At 39.8% G+C, this 18,342-nt stretch overlaps 1 protein-coding gene across 17 annotated transcripts in view; it reads right to left on the bottom strand.

Annotated features, from left to right (window-relative positions):
* The window catches only part of SIPA1L1 (signal induced proliferation associated 1 like 1), a 372,348-nt gene that overhangs the window by 37,577 nt on the left and 316,429 nt on the right, over positions 1-18,342 (bottom strand). For 16 of the 17 annotated variants that reach the window (XM_081290424.1, XM_081290426.1, XM_081290431.1 and 13 more), the window contains one exon: positions 1,784-1,930. The exons of the other annotated variant lie outside the window; for it this stretch is intronic. In XM_081290424.1, the coding sequence (XP_081146550.1) occupies positions 1,784-1,930 (147 nt within the window). The remainder of the gene's footprint in view (positions 1-1,783; positions 1,931-18,342) is intronic. 17 annotated transcript variants of the gene reach the window in all.

Below are 18,342 nucleotides of genomic sequence, written 5' to 3'. Positions count from 1 at the left end.
TCCAGCTTCACTGTCAACTTGAACACATTTATTTTTACTGGGGTAAGTTGTAGAGTAGATGGTAAGGGTGACTTCTGGACCAAACCTAGCCCATGAGCAATTCATGTGAATGACTGGATGGTGAACCACTGTCTTTTACCTTCCTGATACAGATAAAAATTGCTTGGGATCTAGGAAAAACACTAACATTATTTCCAATATCACTCCAGGTAAAGAAGACATTATATAGCATACTCAACAATGCCAGGAGAACTCACAAACAGCGGGAAAGCCCTTAATGCCATCTACGGCAGAGTTCAAATATCAAATACCCAACTGAATAATTACTACCTCATTAACAGAAATTTGAGCAGCTGGGCATTAGAATCATAATTTTAACATTAAGATGCACCAAAACATTAGTGTTTCAACTTGGGTTTTTGGTATATCAGAGATAGAAAAACATTTATTTATTTTGCTAAAAACTCATTTACATTTTAGTGCTGTACTAATACTAAAGTTGTGGTGAATTCTTATTTTGGAAGACAAACCAGGCCATTTAAAATCTAATTAAAACAGGAAATAATTAGTTGGGTTTGTAGTGTGGTACAATAATATGTAATTCATAAACCTCATGAATAAAGGCTGAATTTTTTCCTAATTGTCACTGAAGCAATTAAAATAAGAAATGTACATTTTAGGCAGGCCTCTAAGGGACTCCTAGGGGAGACAGGAATGAGGAAAGCATGTTTTATAGTGGTTTTATTACCTACTTTCTTCTACCATTAACATTTAGCAACAACAAAATCACACCTAGTGGCTGTAAAAACCAACAAAATACTATACAGAGGAAATATCCATTATGAAGGTATTATTAGTAAGCATGCTTATTTTGTGACACAGTGATATCTCAAGAAAGTATCCAAGTAGTATGCACATTTGTTAAAGGTATATACATTTATTTGGGGGAAATCTGGAATAGAAATAGGAGTTTTTATGAATACTTCACATTTAATTTTCAAATGGTTCAAGTTCATTCTCAAATTCCCCAGAGAGCAACACCAGCAGGAAGTCTTTGAAGGTTCTTTCACTCTTCCTCTGGGTGAAGGCAGCCTGTGTGTGCCATGCACTGTTCTGCTAATTACTTCCTAGCGTCAGATATTCTAATCCTGTTTCCTCTTATGGTGGCCTCTAAAATCACACATAATTCACTTTTTACTGTGTGTGTGTGTGTGTGTGTGTGTGTGTGTGTTTTGTTGGGGATTGAACCCAGGGCTTTGCAAGAGCTACATTTCCAGGCTACTTTGTAAATTTTATCCAAAGCAAATAGTTACTTTTGGATGGGCATTTAGTATTTTCAAGAAAGATTTTAAAAAACCAACAAAACACAGAAGACTTAAAAGAAGAAGAAATAATTTTAAGCTCTGGATGTTACTATCATTTTTCCTACATCAACAGCAATACAAGCTCCAAGGCAAGTAGTATTCTACTGAGTTCCTGTTGGAGGAAACACGATGTGACAAAATCCTTCCTGTGATACTAAACAACGTATGTCATAGAGAATCGTATGCAATTTGATTTCTCTGCCACTGAGGACTTCATGGAGAGTAGAGAATGATAAATTTCTTAAGTGATTTGAACCAGTCATGAAAACATTTTCCTATCTGGAATGTTAGCCATATTTTCACTGTTGATGTAAATTGATCAGGGCTGGCTGAATAAAAATAATTTTACATGTGGGATACAAATGAAAGACAGTGATGTTGACCCGAACCATGTACAAGGGGACAAATGGCATACCTACCCTTCGGGCATGGATTTTTGTCTGTAAGTGCCCCCCCCAGAGCCAGGCTCGCTGGATGAAGACAGGTTGCTAGGGGAGTTACGACACTGGGATCTTGCTAAAGCCATGGATGAGACTGTCACATAGATGTCTGAACCAGGAGACAACCTGCATGTGCAAACCAAAAATATGAAGTCAACAATTCAAAGGGGAAAATCCCAAGGCAACATATGATGGATAATATCATACAAATGCAACAAAGGCAGCGCTTCATGGAGATAATGAAAATGAAGCCAGCTGGAAGCCGACAAAAAAGCTTCCCCATAAAACTACTCCCTAAGGGAACAGCTGGAAAACCGCCTTGAAGGGGTGGGGTGTGTCAAAAAATAACAGGAGAAAAAAGGCAGCGGAAAAACATGTATGCTTCCAAAAGCTGCCAGAATTAAGTTGGTTGAATTGCTAATGCAGTCTCATAGTACGGCAGGGCAGAGGATAATTGAACCCAAGTGACGTTAACACAGCAATTAATTCCAATTTCTCACACTAGTCCTCCCAGAGTATATGACTACAGTGAGACCAGCACATTCTTGGTATGTTTCTTTGTTTTCCAATGTTATTACTCGAAGTCTGGAGTCAATATTCAGACTTAGCTACTTAGTATTTCTAATTTTCATTGACAGTAACATCACCAATATAAGAACCTCAGTGTCTAGGATTGCAGTTGTTGAATTATTTAGAATTACTGAATTTAATTTAATTTATTTCACAGTAGAGATGTACTGTATCCTGGCCTTAATAAATCTTCTCTAAAATTTTGGATCCCTCATCTGCCGAGGTGCTGTGGAGGTAGAAGCTGGAGCTTTGTAATTAGACAGACAGATTTTCTCCCTCTACCTTCTCTACTGTGTAGCAGGCAACGGGGCAATGCAGGGATAGCAATAAGTGATGCTGACAACTGTGACCAGGTATAAACTCAACCTTGATAACAGCAGGATTTTATTCTGAATGCAAATCCTGGCCCAAATCTCAACTCTTATAACAGGGCAGGTCAAGTCCATTCAATAGCTGAGGAAATAGAATCTTGTTTAAGGGCACAATAAGCCAGGCTTCTTGATTCTCAAACTGTTATATTTTATGCCAAACTATTGCTATCCTTTAGAGAAGGTTGGTTTCCTTTCCTTCCTTCTTCTTCCTTTTTTTTCTGTACTGAGGATTGAACCCAATGACACTTTACTACTGAGTTATATCCCTGGTCCTTCGAAAACATTTTTTTTTTTTTTTTTTGTTTGAGACAGGGTCTCACTAAATTGCTTGGGGCCTTGCTAAATTGCTGAGGCTGGCCTTCTACTTGCGATCCTTCTGCCTCAGCTCATGAGTCACGGGGATTATAGGTGTGTCCCGCTGTGCCTGGCACCCTTTTCCTAGTAATATGGTTGTCGGTGGGTCCGCACTGGCATGTGACTTTGCACATAACATGAAGTTAAACTCAAGACAGTCTGGGAGCCTTGGGACAGAACCTGGTTCACAGGAACAGGCCTTTCCTACAGTGAGCCTAGGAGCAACTGTAGCAGGGGAGGATAGGGTTTCAGGCATAGGAAGCTTACAGATGGAATAAAGAAATCACATCCAGAAACTTTTCTAATAGATAATGAGATTAAATTAAAAAATAAAATTGTAACTCCCAAGCTCCTCTATGCCCAAGAGGCAAATCTGAGTTGAGAGCCAGAGTTCTCCCTCACTGATACCTAGACATCTCCAAGGAACACCTCCACCAGCAATTCAAATTAAACCTCTTAAAAGCTAACTGGTTTGCTCCATTCCCCCAGGCCCCAATATCCTAATGCCCCAAGCCCATCCCTCCTATGCTGTCATCTCAAGCTAAACATCTTGAAGCCATTTTTCCTTCTCACCTCATCTTTCAGAGTCAGTAGACCTTATCAAGTTCAATAACTATTTACTGAACACAAACTATTTCCCAGACACCCTGGGTGCTGGTCTTAAAAACACAAAGAATAGAGATCCACCTACACTGATGGGCATGGGACCCAGGCTCACAGTAGGCCCAGGTCCATCCCGCCACTGACAGACACCAGCTGGAGCTCAGGCTCCAGCACAGGACCACCCACACCGACATACATAGGATCCAGGCCCAGGGTAGGTCCGAGTTTGCCACCCCCACTCCCCACCCCCCACCTGGGAGCCCAAGCCTAACCCACTTCCATCTTGGGAAACAGCAGGTCACCATAGCCTATCCCATGCAATGGCCCCTACCCTTTTGACAACAGATAGTGCCTAGAAGTAGCTGCATCTCAGAGCAGGCATCCCAAAGACAGTGCAAAGCCCACCCTTTCAGCCCTATCTCTGTAAGACTTTGCATTCATCTTGGGGCACCTCCACTACTATGAATTACCTTGGCTACTGTCGCCACCACCTTTAGTTGAAGGACACCAGCAGAGTCTGGAAGCCCAACATCAAGGTGAGGTACAGATAATCTGCACATATATTACAAGATTATAGAGTAGACACTGTAATGTCTCAGATCCACACTGCAAGAAAGGAAGACACACAGACAACATGAACAAACAAGGGAGGAAAGTACCCCCAAACAAACCAGGATACTACAATAACAGAACCCACAGACAGTGAAGTTTATGAGATGTCAGAGAGGGAGTTCGGAAGGTTCATAATTATAAAGACCTGTGAATTAAAGAATGACCTAAATGAACAAATACAAGCAAAAATTGATCACTCCAACAAAGATAAGAGAGCAAATACAGGTAGCAAAAGATTATTTCAAGAAAGAAAGACTCTGGAAAAAAAAAAAAAAAGAATAGTCAGAAATCCTTGAAATGAAGGAAACAATAAACCAAATAAAAAACTCAATAGAAAGCATAACCAACAGACTAGATCACTTGGAAGAAAGAATGTCAGATAATGAAGACAAAGTATACAATCTGGAAAATAAAGTTGATCACACAGTGAAGATAGTAAGAAATCATGAACAGAACATCCAAGAATTATGGGACAGCATCAAAAGACCAAATCTAAGCATTATTGGGACAGAGGAAGGCAAAGAGTTTCAAACCAAAGGAATGCACAATCTCTTCAATGAGATAATATCAGAAAATTTCCCAAGCATGAAGAATGATTTGGAAAAACAAATACAGCTTACAGGACACCAAATGTACAAAATTACAACAGATCTACACCAAAGCACATTATAATGAAAATGCCTAGCATACAGAATAAGGAGAGAATATTAAAAGCCACAAGAGAGAGGAATCAGATCATGTATAGGAGGAGACCAATTCGTATCTCTGCAGATTTTTCAACCCAGACCCTCAAAGCCAGGAGAAGATCATGGAACAACATATACCAAGCTCTGAAAGAAAATGGATGCCAATCAAGAATCTTATATCCAGAAAAATTAAGCTTTAGATTTGATGATGAAATAAAAACCTTCCATGATAAACAGAAGTTATAAGAATTTACAACTAGAAAGCCTGCACTATAGAACATCCTTGGCAAAATATTCTATGAAGAGAAAATGAAAAACAATGATAAAAATCAGCAAAGGGAGGTATTACGCTAAAGGGAAAACTAATCAGAGGGAAACCAAGTCAAGTTAAACACCAAAAAAACCAAAAATGGCTGCAAATATAAATCATGTCTCAGTAATAACCCTGAATGTTAAACTCACAAGTCAAAAGACATACACTAGTAGATTGGATCTAAAAAAAGAAAAGACCCAACGATATGCTGCCTCCAAGAGACTCATCTCATACAAAAAGACATCCACAGACTGAAGGTTAAGGGTTGGGAAAAACCATACCACTCACATGGACTGTGGAAGCAAGCAGGGGTTTTTATCCTTATATCAAATAAAGTAGACTTAAAGCTAAAGTTAATCAAAAGGGATAAAGAAGGACACTATATACTGCTCAAGGGAACCATACACCAACAAGACTTAACAATTATAAACATATATGCCCAAACAAGAGAGCATCTAGGTTCATCAAACTCTTCTCAAGTTCAAGAGTCAAATAGACCACAACACAATAATTTTGAGTGACTTTAAACACCTCTTTCTCCACTGGATATATCTTGCAAACAAAAGCTGAACAAAGAAACTATAGAACTCAATAATATAATCAATAATTTATAATTAACTGACATATATAGGATATTTCATCCTTCAATGAGCGTTACACTTTCTTCTCAGCAGCATAGAGAACTTTCTCTAAAACAGACCATATATAAAAAAGTAGAGATACTACCCTTCATTCTATCTGATCATAATGGAATGAAATAAATGATAAAATAAGAAATAAAGGCTATTCCAACACCTGGAGACTAAGTAATATGCAAAGTTCATTCAACATATGGAAATCAATAAATGAAATTCATCACATCAATAGACGTAAAGATAAGAATCATATGATCATTTCAATAGATGCAGAAAAAGCATTTGACAAAATGCAGTACCCCTTCATGTTCAAAACACTAGAAAAATTAGCAATAACAGGAACATATCTCAACATCATAAAGGCTATCTATGCTAAGCCCCAGACCAACATCATTCTAAATGGAGAAAAATTGAAGGCATTCCCTCTGAAAACTGCAACAAGACAGGGATGCCCTCTTTCAACACTTCTATTTAACATAGTTCTTGAAACACTGGCCAGAGCAATTAGATGAAAGAAATTAAAGGGATACACCTAAGAAAAGAAGATTAGTACTATCATCAACAAATTAGTACTATTTGTTGATTATATGATTCTATACCTAAAAGACCCAAAAAGTTCCACCAGAAAACTTGCAGAATTAGTAAATGAATTCAGCAATGTAGCAGGATATAAAATCAACATGCATAAATCAAATTGATTTCTATATTTCCACAACACATTCTCAGAAAGGGAAACAAGGAAAACTACCCCATTTACAATAGCCTCAAAAAAATAAAATACTTGGGAATCAAGTATTTTAATGAAAGAGGTGAAAGATCTATATAATAAAACTAGAGAACTCTAAAGAAAGAAATCAAAGAAGACCTTAAAGATGAAAAGATCTACTTTGATCTTGGATAGGCAGAATTAATATTATCATAGAAATAGAAAAAGCAGTGATGAAATTCATCTGGACAAATAAGAGACCCAGAATAGCTAAAGTAATCCTTAGCAGGAAGAGTGAAGCAGGTGGCATCACTATACCAGACTTTAAACTATACTACAGAGCAATAGTAACCAAAACAGCATAGTATTGGCACCAAAATAGACTGGTAGACCAATGGTAAAGAATAGAGGACATAGAGACTAACCCAAAAAATTACAATTAACTTATATTAGACAAAGGTGCCAAAAACATGCGTTGGAGAAAAGATAGCCTCTTCAACAAATGGTGCTGGGGAAACTGGAAATCCATATGCAGCAAAATGAAGTTAAACTCCTATCTCTCACCATCCACAAAACTGAACTCAAAATAGATAGATCAAGGACCTAGGAATAAACCCAGAGACCCTGTGTCTAATTGAAGAAAAAGTAGGCCCTAATCTCCATCGTGTGGGATTAGGCCCCAACTTCCTTAATAAGATTCCCATAGCACAAGAATTAAAATCAAGAATCAATATGGGATGGATTCAAACTAAAAAGCTTCTTCTCAGCAAAAGAAACAATCTGTGAGGTGAATAGAGAGCCTACATCTTGGGGGCAAATTTTACCCCTCACACATCAGATGGAACACTAATCTCTAGGGTATATAAAGAACTCAAAAAGCTAAACACCAAAAAAAAAAAAAAACCCAAATAACCCAATCAATAAATGGGCCAAGGACCTGAACAGACACTTCTCAGAAGAGGATATACAATCAGTCAACAAACATGAAAAAATGTTCATCATCGTTAGCAATTAGAGAAATGCAAATCAAAACTACTCTAAGATTTCATCTCACTACAGTCAGAATAGCAGCTATTATGAAGACAAACAACAATAAGTGTTGGCAAGGATGTGGGGGAAAAAAGATACACTCATACACTGTTGGTGGGACTGTGAATTGGTGCAGTCAATCTGGAAAGCAGTATGGAGAATCCTTGGAAAATTGGGAATGGAACCAGCATTTGACCCAGCTATCCCTCTCCTCGGTCTATACCCAAAGGACTTAAAAACAGCATACTGCAGGGACACAGCCACATCAAAGTTTAAAGCAGCACAATTCATAATAGCTAAACTGTGGAACCAACCTAGATGCCCTTCAGTAGATGAATGGATTAAAAAAAAGTGGCATATATACACAATTGAGTATTACTCAGTAGTAAGAGAGAATAAAATCATCGCATTTGCAGATAAATGGACAGAGGTGGAGAATATAATGCTAAGTGAAATCAGCCAATCCCAAAATGCTGAATGATTTCTCTGATTTAAGGATGCTGATCCATAATGCGCTGTTGGGGGTAGGGGACGTGGGAGGATTAAATGAACTGTAGCTAGGGCAAAGGGAAAAAGAGGAGGGAGGGAAGGGAAGGTGCATAGGGGTAGGAAAGACGGTGGAATGCAATGGTCATCATTACCCTAATTACGTGTATGAAGACACGAAAGATGTGATTCAACTTTGTGTACAAACAGAGATATGAAAAATTGTGCTTTATATGTGTAACATGAATTGTAATGTATTCTGTTGTCATATATAACAAATTTAAAAAAAGAATAGAGGAAAAAACCCACAAAGAATATATTCTCTAACCTGCTGGTTTTCCGTTGAGTTCTCTCACTGCAGCCCCAACAGCCCTCCAACAGGTCACCGGGCATCCAGGTGTAGCACAACAATCCCCTGGCTTTCAGGCTCTCTCCATCCCTCCAATATCCCCACCATTCCTCCACCACCAAGTCATCCAAATCACTGGTATCCTCCCCAAGGCCCTGAGTCGCAGACTTGACCCACCCTCATCTCCGTCCCCCTTTCACTGCTTGTGTATCCTCTATGCTAGACAGGTGAGGATTCCCAGTGCAAAGACTGAACTCACAACTCCACCCATCTGTACCTCAGGCCTGGAATGCCTTCCCCTGCCCTACTCACATAAAATTCTTTCAAATGTGAATCCCAACACTCTATCTCTGAACTCACAGAGTAGAACCTCCTCAAATCCTGTAACCGTCTGTTTCTTGAATCACTACAGAACATCCTACAGAATGGTTATTTTGTGTGTGTATGTCTTCCCAGTGCATTCTGTCCCAAAGGGACAGGATTGAGCCTTATTTATCTGTACATCTTTGCATGCTTAATTCATATTTTTTGAATGAAGGAGAAGCCCCATCTGCAATGTATAATATAAGAAACAGAAGGGGTTCATAGTTACCTCAGATGTCCCAAGCCAGGAATTCTATCTTAGAGAGTATAGACTGAAAACTAGTTGGTCACTAATATTAAGTGCAAAAATTTGTGATTAATTTACTAAAAATAATGATCACAAAGTTAATATGTTTTCTTAACTGCAAGAAATGAGGGTAGAGTTATAGGTGGTAGAATTCATCCCAAAGTCATCTTGGTATGTATCATTGATGTTAAAAAATAGTGCCAGAACTTACTGACAAATGCTGGCTCTAAATAATGTGAAGCAGGACAAGGGAGAGGACCTTAGGATATCAGTCTTTGAGAAATACAATGAGAAGATAGGAAAAGATGCAGTTTCTAAGCTTCTCCCATCAACATCACCAATTTTTTTTAAATTTTTTTTGTAGCTGATTTATTATTTTTTCATGTCATAGATGCAGTGTGAAAGCACTAATTATCACATACATCCACAAGATATTCACTTTGTGTTCCACCATGAATTTGAGCAAGAGTTGTTCCCACACTGCTTCTTTTATCATCACCAACCCTGATACTGCTACACAGACTCAGAGAAATGCTAAGTCTGCCTCACAGACCCTACTGAGGATACCAGGTCTTAGAGTAGAGGACCTGTGGGGCAGCTTTTGGTGGGTTAAAGACCAGTGGCACTAGCTTATCTTGCTTTGTCAACTGTGCTTTGATAGAGGAGAGATCAAGACTTTTGTCTAGGTATCATAAAATGGATATCTTTAAACTCATTTCTTCTAAGAAAGCTCCCAAATTTCCCTTCCAAACAAAAGCTGAACAAAGAAACTATAGAACTCAATAATATAATCAATAACTATAATTAACTGACATATATAGGATATTTCATCCTTCAATGAGCATTACACTTTCTTCTCAGCAGCATAGGGAACCTTCTCTAAAACAGACCATATTTTAAAAAGTAGAGATACTACCCTTCATTCTATCTGATCATAGAAGGGAAAGAGTAAATTAAAAAAAAAAAAAAAAGAAGACGACGACGACTAAGGATTGAGGAATGGCAGACATCCACTGTAACAAGATACCACACTTTTTTTCTGCCTTAAGAGTTTGGCTTTTATATGCCCCTAATACAGAGCAACTCCAGCTATAGTTTTGTTATCTAACTGTTTTCATTTTCTCCTTGCAAAGAGGAAGAGATGATGCTCAGGAAAACGGGGTGGGGGTGGCAGTAGAATGTGAGGACAGTGGAGCCAATGCAACATTTGGGGTCCTGATGACTTTCAGAGTCTCTTCCAGGTAAAAATTAATGCTAATGAACAATGATTTGGGGGCATGGCGAGATGCATATGCTTCAGTGAGCAAGTGACAACATGACTCCTTCAGAGTGTCACTTTTACATTTGTCTTTATAGTTTGCTTTTCTTACCCTGTTCTCCAAAACGTACATTAAGATATCTCATGCTAGTTCTCAATCTCAGCTCTTTTATTTGGCAAATGTACCAGAAAATTCTGTTTGGTTACTGGAGTTATCCCAAAGTGAAAAAATAGCATTTCCAGAAGGCCAGCATTCATTCCCATCCCTCTCTGGCATTTATATAACTCAATAGTGGCTTTGTTTTCTGACTGTTTGCACACACAGAACATACATATGACAAATGACCAAATGCCACCCAGAGGTTTTTATGGCTCTAGATGCATGTAGGCAAAGAAAAATTTAGAATTAGCCCTTGCTCTTGTGACTTACTACTTTACTATTCTTTCCAAATACTCTGAATTTGATGCCTTCATGCAAATATTTGAGAAAAGACCTATTCAGGGAGTGGAAGGCGCCGCCTGCGCTGTGTGCTGGCAGTCCACTTTTGCAGACAGTTGGAGGCTAGTAGTTGCTGGAAGCTGGCCTGGCGGCTGCCTGGCACTTCAAAGAACTATTCTGGAACTGGGAAGTGCCTCCCGGGCTCCACAAGAAGCCAGCCTGCTGACCTGCTGAACCTGTCTGCCCCACCCCACCTCATAAAGGGAATCTGTTTTAATGGTCACTGTGACCTGTGATGTTAGAGCGAGGTCTACATAAGGTCTTCTTCTTTTTTGAGATGAATCTAGATCTTTCTGCTTTAGTCTTAAGGGCCCTAAATATCTGATGTTACTGCCCACACTGGTTTAGAGAATGAAGATTAATTTTTTAAATTACTGTTAGATCTTTCAACTCTGTTGAATGTCAGCAATAATTTTTTTTAAAGAACATTTTGGTGGCTGTGAGATAAGAATTTTCTAAACCTTTTAGCTTAATTTCAAAAGATTTTCCCCTTTACATTTAAAAAATTTAGTCAAGAAACAGGTAAATATTTTCAAAATAACTGATGCTATATATTCTTTGGGGCTCCCTTTTACCTCCATCTACAGAAATGAAAAACAAAGCTTTTTGACTAAAAACATCGTGGTCTTCAGCACAGACAGACAATAACACCCACACTCTAAGGGCTACACTGAATGTCCGTTTTTCATTTATATCAAGTGTACTTCATTGCAATGGAAACAAATTGTTAAAAGGGCTGGACATTTCAGAAGAGAAAGTCCAAGATTAAATATGGGTTCCTCAGTTTTCCAGAAGTATTCTCACACCAGGACAAGTAGTTAATGGTAAAATAGCTTCCAGAGTATTTAAGATTAATTGCACTTCTGTTTCCTATTTTTTTTTTTTTTACTCCAAAGTGACAATACTGCTTAGACGTGCCCAGGGGGTAAGGCCCTCTGTAACCCAAGTGCAAACAGTATAACCAGAACGATGGACAAAACAATCCAGAAGGTTTCAAATAACAGCTGTGACTGACAAATTAGATACCCGAGTCCATAATTAAGCACAGCATTTCACCACAACTTAGCAATTAAAGTGCTATCCACCCAGGAAACAGGACCAACTAAAGCACTCTGTCTTCATCACTATATATCCACCGATCCTTTTAGAATTATGTTAATACCTTTTTTCTCCTGTAAAATGATTCAAAATCACATAATGTGAATGCTTTATCCAGGCTAGAGTTTAAACAAATTGTTCAAATCCAAGCAACTCCTCCCTCTGTCTTTCATGTCTTCCTACTGTATGCTTTGTGAACAGAGCTACCACCAGCCTTCCGATCTCACCACCTACATTAGCTGTTCTGATAAGCTTCCTAGGACAAGGTTGATTTACAATAAGAAAGAATGCTCTGGTACAGTTGAGGCAATACGGCCTTTCCCACAAAAAGACACGTGGACCCTCACTTCATAGCTGCTGACTATGAGGGTGCGCAATTTAGCACACAACATGGGTGCCCCTCAAGAAAAGTCAATTTTATACCTATAGTGGATTCTGAAGGTCAAAATAAAAATGACTGCAGCAGGACTAGCTAGCTATTTCATTGTAGAACTCAGTACATAACAAACCTGTGGGTATCCTTGTTCAAACAGTAAGTTTCAAAATAACAGCAGAGCATTAAGACAAGCTTAATGAGTCCTTCTAAGGGTAAGCTCTATACAGCTGCACAGGTTGCAGACCCACGAAGCTAGCCTGACTGCAGTGAATGTGGCTGGAGCCCCTCAACACATAAGCGGATGTGTATCCATTCTGCCAACAGTTATGAGTGCCATCAGTGTGTGGAGGTGGATTTGTCAGATAGCCTGATATTGATCTCAGCTTCACCATTAACAAGCTATTACTTTGCCCAATGATTTCATGTCCTAGCTGCTGGGCATCCTCACCCATGAAGGGGATAAAGAGCAACCAACTACTTGGCTGTTGGGAAGATTAGCCTAGAAAATTTACACAAAGAATACTGAACAGAGCTTGGCCCAGAATATGAACTCAAACATAGTTCCCTGTAATTTTTAAATAAAATATAAGTAAAAGATAACCATCATCAGGGAAGTACAAAAAGAGTATAGAAGGCCTCTGGCGGGTTAGCAATCAGACTAGTTGGGGAAACTAGGGGAAAGGAAGCTTCATGTAGAAAATGTATCCGAGACAGGACTAGGAAGAAATCAGCAGTGAGGGTGGAGGAACATGAGGTGTGTACGTTGCAGTCCATAATGGCACCTTAGGTGAAGCCCAGGGCACAGGGAGCAGACTGATAGGAGCCACAGCTACAAGGACAAGCAAGTGCTACTGGGCGAGGCCTCATATGGTTAGCCAAGGAAGCACAGCTCTGTCTGTGTGGCCACAGGGAGAACAGCAAGTTCTAAGACAAACCAGTGGTGTGGTCAGAGCTGATCCTCCAGATGTAGGCAACACGGAAAGACTCAGTAATTTTTTTCTCTATCAAAGTGCAAGAGAACTGATAAAATACATAGAGGAAAGAAACAATTAGCCTACCACAAATATTAACTGCCTACATTGGTCCTGCCCTCTACCAAATCAAACACTTCATAAAAAGAAGTCACAATCAAATCCTTTCAGAAGTCAGGTAGTTTTTAGGCATGTGGGGATTTTAGACTGAAACCAACCAATCAACACAACCCAAACCAAACTAACTTCATTCCCTTATCCCAGTCCACAAACAGAAACAATGGAACTAGCAGGTAAATTCAGCACACCTGCTGGCCTCTGCTCACAATGGCTGCTGGGTACACTCAGGTGGTCTCTGGGATCTCCACCCACCCCTGACAATTGCTCTAGGTAGGTTTAATCCAGTATGCAACGACACACACTGCTGACCATGGTCAGGCCTGCTCTGCTCTGTACCTCTTTCTATATGTCTGCTCTTACTTTGTGCCACTTGGTGTGGATAGTCATTTGTCATTTTGTTAATGTAAAGGAAAAACTACAAGAACCAAAGAACAATACGTTAGAAGACTACTAGGTTTCATTCAGATTTTCCTGGAGAGCAGGGGCCAGTATCTATTTACAATTCCAAGCAGGGCCACAGGCATGCAGCAACTGCCTTGCTCCCCAACATCTCCTCCATTTATATTTGTGCTGTTCCTTAAAACCAGTCTGTAGAACCCTAAAGGAGTGGGTGCAGATGTTCCAGGACCACATTTATGTTCCTTATTCTCAGTCTCCTGCGATTTGGCCTGCAGAAGAGAACTGGTGCTAGGCCTGAACACTTGGGTGAAGAGACTACTCCTCTCTGCTGACCAGCCTTAAGGATACCCTGCCCACCTCATTATTTCACAGAAACTGCTCCTGCAGGTCAAAAGAAATTAAAATAATTTCCTCTGCAATTTAATGATAAGCAGATCCCAAACTGCCACTCTGTCACCATACTTTTATGTCACAGGTTACAGCATGACACAGGTTAGATCTGGCTTCCAGGGAGGCCTTCATCATGTCTAGTATGTGTGTAGGTGGTTGGGAGGAGTAGGGGTCCCTGGGACCACCGTGGTTCTTATAGATTTTTCCATAAAGGTGTGACTAGGCTAGGCCACCCAGGGTAGACCTTATATAATCTCCCCTGGAGCTGGGTAGGAGAGCAAGACCCATCTGCTAGGTGTACACAGGAGTATAAATCCTTGGAGACATGTAGGACTACACTATTGTACACCATCTCACTACTCTGTCCAGAATACAACTGTCTATTCCAAGAACATCTCTAAGGTCCATATCATTCTCACAGATGATCTTTACAGAATATCCTATGACTTCTGAATACACAGTTCACCAGAGTTTGTATTTAGCACAGCAAGCTAAATTGAATTCATCTTCTGTCTCACTGAAGTTAACCATGATACTGTCACTGAAGACAACAAAACTTACTCATGGAAACACCTTGACCCACCACACACTATCCAAGACTAGGCTGAAGCCTGACACGTTGGCCCAGACTGGGAAGCTCTACCAAATCCCTACACTGTCCTATGTACATAGCCTGCACTCTGGGGCCTCCAGAATTTCCAGACCCCGGGGTGGGGCGGGGGCTCCACAACACAGGTGCAGCTCCCATGGAAACACTGTCCTAGGAAGAGTATAAAGCAGCTTGAGGAACCACTTAAAAGCAACTCAGGAGACTGAGCTGGGATCACACTGGAGCATTCCCCAACATTCCCTGGGCCACTCTGGAGTGTGTAAATGAAAGGAAGCTGAGATGCATGCCAATTTTACACTGCTGTGCCCATTTCTGAAATGCCTTAATAGGAACCATTACTGCCTCTTGAAGGGCCACGTGCTCCCTGCTGCGCCTCCTCCTCCTGAACATCACATCATCTAACAATTTGACCTTATAAATTATACTGACTCCAATTCCAATGGACAACAGAGTAGACAGTTCTCATGAAGAGAGGGGAAAAGGAAGCTTTGGAGTCTGGTGACTTCAAGTCAAGCTCAGCCGTTGGTTTTCTATTTTAGCTTTTTTAAATTTTTCAGGGGGTGGAACTGGGCATTTAATTTAGGAGCACTTGACCACTAAGTCACATCCCCAGCCCTATCTTGTATTTTATTTAGAGACATGGTCTCTCTGAGTTGCTTAGTGCCTCACTATTGCTGAGGCTGGCTTTGAACTCGGCAATCCTCTTGCCTGGGCTTCCTGAGCCACTGGGATTACAGGCGTGTTCCACTGTGCTCGGCTACTTTTCTTGATGATAAATACAACACTATAATTCGGTTCCAACTGAAACTTATATAGGAGATTCAATCAAGAACTTGCATTTCACTTAGAGTCAATTTAGGCAAGTTTTATCAATGATATACCTTTAAAACAGGAGTATACTGAACTTAGCCAACAAAATCTAACCTAAGTATAGCTTTAATGCTATGATTTTATTATATTACTAGGTAGTTTGCTTTAACTATCATTTAATTTTTATAAAAAGAAACCATTTTATTTTCCTCTAAATTGATTTAACTTCTGTCCCCAGTTATTCATTGGAAACCTTAAAGGTCAGAGTCTGTACTTGGTTCTTAGAATACAAAGATGAATAAGACAGGCTAAGTTGGAAAAATGAACAAATCAGATTAAAATGAAGTATAATAAATTCTGTGAATTGAGAAGGCATTTGGTGACATCAACATTCCCATTGGGGCAGTTAAGTAGAGATAGGAAAAGTAGAAATGGGAGGATAATTTTTTTTTAAGTTGTTGACCTTTATTTATTTTATTTATTTGTATGTGATGCTGAGAATTGAACCCAGTGCCTCACACACACATGCTAGGCAAGTGCACTACCACTGAGCAATAGTCCCAGCTTGGGAGGATTTTTTTTTTTAGATGTTGATGGATCTTTATTTTATTCATTTATTTATATTGTGTGCTGAGAATCAAACCCAGTGCCTCACACAGGCCAGGCAAGTGCTCTACCACTGAGTCCCAGCCCAGCCCAGGATGATGTCCTGAAGAGACTAAAAGCATCTTAGGAGGCTCACGGGAGGTAAGCTGTGGAAAAGAGGGAGGAGGAGGCGCAGCGGGGAGCACGTGGCCCTTCATGAGGCAGGTGTGCAGCTGATAATGACAGGGAGAGGGAAGGACAAGCAGGTGAACTCACAGGGCTGTCACCAACCATGCTGGTGGGGGGAGGTGCATGACTTGGCCCTGAAGGCTGTGCAGAACCATGGGAGAGCAGGCAAAGAAGCATGGCTTGAGGACTGTCTCCATTTCTGTTTGATTACCATTCTAGAACAAGGCTGGTCACCATATTTGGAGAAATTTAGCAACAATTTAGGAAAGAAAAAAATTTTATTATGAAACAAGAGCTCCTGAAACAATGGCAAGGAAGAAGCTTAAAAATGAGGAACTCAACAGAAGCTGAGGACTTGGTAGGTTATGGTGGGTGGGGTGGAATAAGAACATTAAGGACGTGACTATGAATTCTAGGTCTGCTCTGGAGAGTAGATGTAGCTACTAGATGTTGTCGATGGAAAAGCCATTCACCGATGTGAGAAGGAAGAGATGGAAGGTGGGGCATATTTTATATGGACACAGTTTGGGCAGTGAGTGCAAGTGTCCCATTCAAGTGCAGATGTTCAGTAGACAGTCAGGCATATGAACATGAAAAGTGAAAAAGAGGCCAAGGGAAAACAGAATTAAGGAATATCCCACATAAATGATGGCTGAGGTTAGTGAAATGGATGACCACCTAGATACACTGCAGTGTGTTAGAGGAAGAAAAATGAGTACATAATCATGAGGAGCACAGAATTTTAGGGTGATGAGACAGATATAAAGAGCTGACAAATAAACAGGAAATAAAGTTTTGGAAGTGTGTTCATCAGCTTTGTATCACTACAAACAAAATATCTGAAACAGGCTATTTATGAAGAAAAGGTCTATTCAGCTCACAATTCTGGAGGCTTGAGCCCAACATCAGGTAGCTCCAATGGTTTGGGCCTTTGGTGAGCACAGCATTCATGGTGGGAATGTGTGTCAGAGCAAGTGCTCACATTTTGAACTATGAAGCAGAAAAAAGGGACAGGAAGGGTCGCTCCATTCCCTTTGAGGGCATTCCCTCAATGACCCAAGGACCTCCCACCAGTCCCATTTCTGACTAACACCACCCTGGGGACCAAGATTTTATATGGACCTGTGGGGAATGCTCATCCAAAGCACAGCAACAAGAAGACTGAAAAAAGAGGCAAAGGAAATTTTAGCAAGGACTGACAAATACCAAGTAGCTTTAAAATTATGGAAGTCAATGTGGACCTAGCCAGTGCTCTCAAGATCCACGATTTAAGGATCCTCCTGTCAAGTCATGCAACTGTGACCCCACCAACAGTTCAATGCGATTAAAATCTAATACTTGAATAAAGATTGGTGATAACTTCATCTAAAAAAAAAAAAGAGAAAGAAAAATTATTTTGTATGTTAACATGCCTGCTGTTTATTCTAAGTCCCTGCAATAGTGAGACCTTTTCAAGCTTACAAGCATAGATTAGGGTTTTATCACGACGCCATGTTATGTTTAAACACAGTAATGTATCAAATTCAGTGAAAATAGCAATTGCATCACGTTACCTGTTTTTGTTGAACAAATGTTAATTTGTTAATGACTACTTTTCCTGCAAATAATACAAAGTTCTGTAGTCAGAAGGTCACCTGAGTAGCCTAAAACTCTCGCATTCAAACCAAACAGAGTTAGATTTTAGATGGCAAAAGGGCAATTGGTTCTGACATGCCAGCTTCTCTTAGCAATGTATAGAGAAGAATACTGTCCAGTTGAAAACTTCTTACTAAAAATTCAAAACACCAACATTGCTTCCTAAGTAAAAATCCTGATCTTGGTTTTAAAGGAAAAGATTATTTGTTCCACAAATTTAAAAAAAGTTCCTAATGACCTTTAAGTTTGAGATGTGGTATACAATGAAAGAAAA

This window comes from Spermophilus citellus, assembly GCF_964194105.1.
Source record: "Spermophilus citellus genome assembly, chromosome: 4".
Classification (NCBI taxonomy): domain Eukaryota; kingdom Metazoa; phylum Chordata; class Mammalia; order Rodentia; family Sciuridae; genus Spermophilus; species Spermophilus citellus.
The sequence above is the reverse complement of the archived record's forward strand: the minus strand, read 5'-3'. Positions and strand labels throughout refer to the sequence as shown.